General features: G+C 39.2%; 1 protein-coding gene across 1 annotated transcript; it reads right to left on the bottom strand.

Moving 5' to 3' along the window:
* Nucleotides 1-1,726: 1,726 nt before the first annotated feature.
* On the bottom strand, nt 1,727-4,930 carry LOC131697759 (galactoside alpha-(1,2)-fucosyltransferase 2-like). Its single transcript, XM_058988965.1, has one exon. The coding sequence runs from the start codon at nt 4,642-4,644 to the stop codon at nt 3,610-3,612; it is 1,035 nt and encodes a 344-aa protein (XP_058844948.1). The 5' UTR covers nt 4,645-4,930; the 3' UTR covers nt 1,727-3,609.
* Between the last annotated feature and the right edge of the window lie 255 nt (nt 4,931-5,185).

Genomic DNA, 5,185 nt, shown 5'->3' with positions numbered 1-5,185 from the left:
TTCCCACAGAGAAGGAGAATAATCTGAGAGAGTACTGCGCCACCAGCTATTACATCACCACTCTACTGGCTGATGCCTACAAGTTTGACAACCAATCATGGAACAAGATCGTCTTTGAGAAGAAGGTGAGGGTGAGGGAGTTTCAGTCCGTGCAGCGATCAAACCTCGCGCCAACAAACTAATAAACTGCAAGCGAAACAGCAGCAGCTTTTCTTCTTCAGACTTGAACCAGCTGAAGATCGTTCTAATGTTATCTTACTCTCTTTTGTTGCGTCTCCTTCCGCAGGGCTGCAAAATAACTGGTGCTACGTGTTCCCCTCGTTCACTCGAGCCCTCCTCTCTTTCAGGCCGATGACACCGATATCTGCTGGATGCTGGGCTACACGCTGAACTTGACCAACCTAATCCCCACTGAGACCCCTGCGAGGTGAAAGGGCATGGCTACAGCGTGCGGGCCGCCTCGGTCTTCTTCATCGTACTGGTCATTGCGCTGAGCCTGCTGGCCCTGGTAGTGCAGTGCTACACTCAGTGCCGCCGCAGCTTCAACTCACACCAGTCAGCAACTGAGTCACCAAAAAGGGGACAGTGAAGAAGAGGAGGGGGGGGACGAGGTCTGGTTAATATAGAGGCCAAGTATGGATTTGTCCCCATCCTGGTTTTTGATGCTGAAATGACAGCAATGGTACGGGTACTTCAGCAAAAAAATGATTTTACTGTATTTTAGTGGAGCTCTGTGCATGGCACAACATTTTATAAACTATCCTGTATCATTCGAAACTTAAGGATCTGAAATCTAAATACTCCATTTCTGTCTTCAATTGTACAGTGTATGATTACATTTTTTATATAAATATATATTGTAGTATATTTGGATTTCTTGTTTTTGGTATGTTTCTGTTGTATAGTGTTATATTTATACCGGTTCAGAGGTCTCTATTGGTATTTCTGTTTATTGGATATATATATAATACTGTAGAAGTGTTCTCTTAGGGGAAATAGATGCACAACTATATTACTCTAAAAATGAATAATATTGATTTCTAGTCTTTAACTGTGGTTTCGGTGTTTTCTCTTCAGATGTAAATGAGGAAAGGTTGACACTTTTGCAATAAAAGGCTTTCATGTGATGTGACATGTTTCTATCATGAAACCATCCCCGTCCAGAATAGCCCCTTTAGTTTGCATGGGGTTTTCTCTTAAGCAATAGCATGTCTGTCTGAGTGCTCATTTAACAATGCTCTGCTGTCACCTGCTGATCCTTGAAAGAAGCCTAAAACTCGTGGTGAAAATGAGGATGCTTTTCATATCCTGCCATGTTCACACTGTGCCTTTCCAATGATTCACCCTCTTTGATATCCTGCTTTACCATTCTTATCAGTGTGTTACCATGCTAACCAATTCCTTTCTCTGCCATGCACTGCACTACACATTGCACACTTTAACTCCAGGGTGTTATTATAATAATAATAATAATCTTTATTAATAAAGACAAATGATCACAAAGCACTTAACAAAAGTATCGAAACAGATCAAATAGCATCTAATATACCCAAAATGTTAAAAGCTCTGGTATTTCATCTTTCAAGTTTATTCACAATTTTCTTTTTTTTAAAGTCAGTTTTGTGTCATTCTTCCTCACATTTGGAAACTCTGTAATATAAATCTATCTTTATAACAACAAACAAACTATCCGAAACACAATAGAGAAGTTAAACAGTAGTTCCTCTACATGGATTCCCACCATACCTTCCTGAAATATAATGCAGAACTTAAACAAAAACCCAGACAACCTGTTAAAAGTAATAACATATAAGAACATACATAAGAAGGTTTACAAACCGAACCAGGTAACTACAGACCAATAAGCCAGACTTCTATCATATGTAAACTTATGGAAAATATAAGAAGATCCAAAATGGAAAATTTGACCTTGGCTGCTGCAACAGTATTTGCCACTCCTCCTATTTTTGTGTCGTCTGCAAATTTAACAAGTTTGCTTACTATACCAGAATCTAAATCATTAATGTAGATTAGGAATAGCAGAGGACCTAGTACTGATCCCTGTGGTACACCACTGGTTACCTCGCTCCATTTTGAGGTTTCTCCTCTAATCAGTACTTTCTGTTTTCTACATGTTAACCAGTCCCTAATCCATGTGCATGCATTTCCTTGAATCCCTACTGCGTTCAGTTTGAGAATTAATCTTTTATGCAGTACTTTGTCAAAAGCTTTCTGGAAATCTAAATAAACCATGTCGTATGCTTTGCAATTATCCATTGTCGATGTTGCATCCACAAAATAATCAAGCAGGTTAGTTAGACACGATCTCCCTTTCCTTAAACCATGCTGACTGTCTCCCAGGATATTGTTACCATATAAGTAATTTTCCATTTTGGATCTTATTATAGTTTCCATAAGTTTACATACAATAGAGGTCAGGCTTATTGATCTGTAGTTACCTGGTTCGGTTTTGTCTCCCTTTTTGTGGATCGGTATTAAGTTTGCAATTTTCCAGTCTGTCGGTACAACCCTGTGTCAAGAGACTGTTGCATGATCTTGGTTAGCGGTTTGTAAATAACTTCTTTCATTTCTTTGAGTACTATTGGGAGGATCTCATCCGGCCCAGGGGATTTGTTTATTTTAAGAGCTGCTTAAAAGAAACACATTTTAAGCAGCTGTGTTATTATATGTAAGCAGCTGTGTTATTATATGTTCTATAATATATGTTATATTATATGTTATATAATATAACATATATAACAAAAATAACTGGACTGCGGATAAACTCTGGTCAGGAGGGAGCTATACTTTGTGGTGGCAAAATAAGTTGAGGAGTTAAGGAAGTTAATAAATCCACTCCATATCTCTTCAAATAGAGCCGGTTCCTTTTGCAAATCCTATGAGCAAATATTCCCAAATCACATAGATATATTTGGGGAGTTATCATTTTTCCAACAAAGAGCAATACATTTATCAGCTGTTATTAGTGCCATCTTAATAAATCAAACATCCCCAATGCCCATATTTGTCACTAAAGACATATCGCCAAGACATACCAGGCGTGGCTCAGGTGGTACAATGATGTTTGTTATCTGAGAAACTGTTTGAAATATTGTTCTGGGTTGTAATGTATCCTGCGGATCAGACTGAATTGCAATAATCAATGATGCCTTTCTTTCTTAACAATCTCTCCCGGCTGATGCAGCTGTCTTCCATTTCACTAATTCTGCTTTCAGCCTATTCTACTATTTGAAGGCTGGTGTTCACATCTTTACAGAGTTTTCTGAATTCAGCCAAAACTGTCCCCATTTCACTCGCCTCCTTGTTTGGCATGGAATACCATTCTCTCTTGTTTTGTTCTCCAAGCTTTTTTGGTTTAAACTTTTTTTATTTTTAAATTTGGAATCGGCAATTATTTTTACCCATTTTCTCCCAATTTGAAATTTCCAATTGTTTTTAAGACCTTGTCTCAGTGCTGCAGCTCCCATATTGATTTGGCAGAGATGAAGGCAAGCATGCGTGTCCTCTGAAGCGCGTGCTGTCAGTGAGTCCTCCTAATTTTTGGCCAAGTTGTTCATTGTTACAAGTGAAGTAGAGCAATTCATCGATCTATGGTTTGATTGAATTCAGAAGGGGTGAAAGGTCAGCTGGGATCCCATGCAATTCAGGAAGGAAGGCAGCTTCATACTTGAATTCTTTCAGGAATGGTGATTCAGGGAGTGTGAAGTTGGAGAGATAAACCATCTCCCCACCAACAAGGTACCCAGCCCAGTAGCCAAATGTCCCAATAGTCATGATGGTGTGATTGCAGTGAGCAAGAATAGCAAAGTCCTTTGCTGGGTTTGATTCATTTCCATCACCAGAGAAACACACATCTCCTTTAGAAGCATCAATGTTCTCTTTGCACCACTCCATGCCATTGCTGGTTACCACAAACACAGGTTCTTGATACTTGTTCCTGAAATAAGACATGGCTTTATCAATGTAGGCCTTATCTGCTATCACTCCCTTCCATGCGTCTCTCATAACATGCACATAGTCCCCCCTTCGCACATGGACTCCAATGAAGGTGACATTTTCCCGACTCCCTTTAATACCTTCTAGGTACCGGTTGGCCTCGTCTTTGAGGAAATCATGGAAGGTGAATTCCCTAAGGATGTCTTCTTTAATATGATGGTAGAAGGTCCAAGAGCAAGGATAGCCTGTTAGCTTCACATAATCCCCAGGAATGTTGTAATACTCATTGGACATCCAGTCATGGAGCGCGTAATGTTTCCATTGTATGTTTTTGTTAATTTTACTGTGAAGCACAGGTAAAGTGATCTTGAAGATTGGTGCTAAGTACTCATGCATCTCTGGAAGTATGTATGCTTGGTGATTGTTTTGCTTAGCCAAGGCATACAGAGTTGCATACTCACCCATTTGATTGCCAAGACGGCCAATTGAGTTTACAGTCCATATCCCTCGATCCTTTCTAATAGTGGTCATTGTTGATTTGGAACTTGATTCTAATTGATCCATCTTCAGGATTTGCTGTTTATTAAATATTTCAATGACTCCATATGAGAAGGACATTATGAAGATACATAGTAGAAACAGTAAGAAAATACTTGGTTTCCAAGTCATTGGCTTTTCAAGTTTCATTTGTTTTCTTTGGTATCCTAAAAAGAGTAAAAGAAAATGTATGTAAGTGTTTTTGATAAAGAAAACCACCACCCACTTTCCTGTAAATATGCATGTGTGTGTGTTTAGCAGGGATGGGGTTAATCTCCAGCTCTATCCCTGATTGAATGCCCAGCTGCATCCTATTAAAGGGAGGTTTGTTTGGTGTGTAGTAGAGGGATACAGGAGTAGCAGGCTGTGGTGATGGTATGTTGTTTGCATTTGATTGTTTGAACCTTTTTGTTTTGTATTTTGTTTTGAAAGCTTAATTTTGTTAGTGAATAAATATGTATACGATGTTTCTTTGACAACAGTAGAGAAGCTGGAAGCTTTAATCAGTTCATACATCAGGAAATGGTTGGGAGTTCCACGCTGCCTCAGCAGAGTGGGACTTTATGGTAAAGGAATACTGCAACTAAAGGAATACTGCAACTAACAACTACTGCAACTAAATGACATTAGTAGAGTCACGTGACAAATGCGTAAGGGAGGCAGCACCTGTATTGAAAACTGGAAGAAAGTG

The sequence above is a fragment of the Acipenser ruthenus genome, chromosome 16, assembly GCF_902713425.1.
Source record: "Acipenser ruthenus chromosome 16, fAciRut3.2 maternal haplotype, whole genome shotgun sequence".
NCBI classification, from domain to species: Eukaryota; Metazoa; Chordata; class Actinopteri; order Acipenseriformes; family Acipenseridae; genus Acipenser; species Acipenser ruthenus.
The sequence above is the reverse complement of the archived record's forward strand: the minus strand, read 5'-3'. Positions and strand labels throughout refer to the sequence as shown.

What these genes read in the sequence shown, in the direction of transcription:
- LOC131697759 (XM_058988965.1), bottom strand. Translation starts at nt 4,644, where the DNA reads ATGAAACTTGAAAAGCCAATGACTTGGAAACCAAGTATTTTCTTACTG.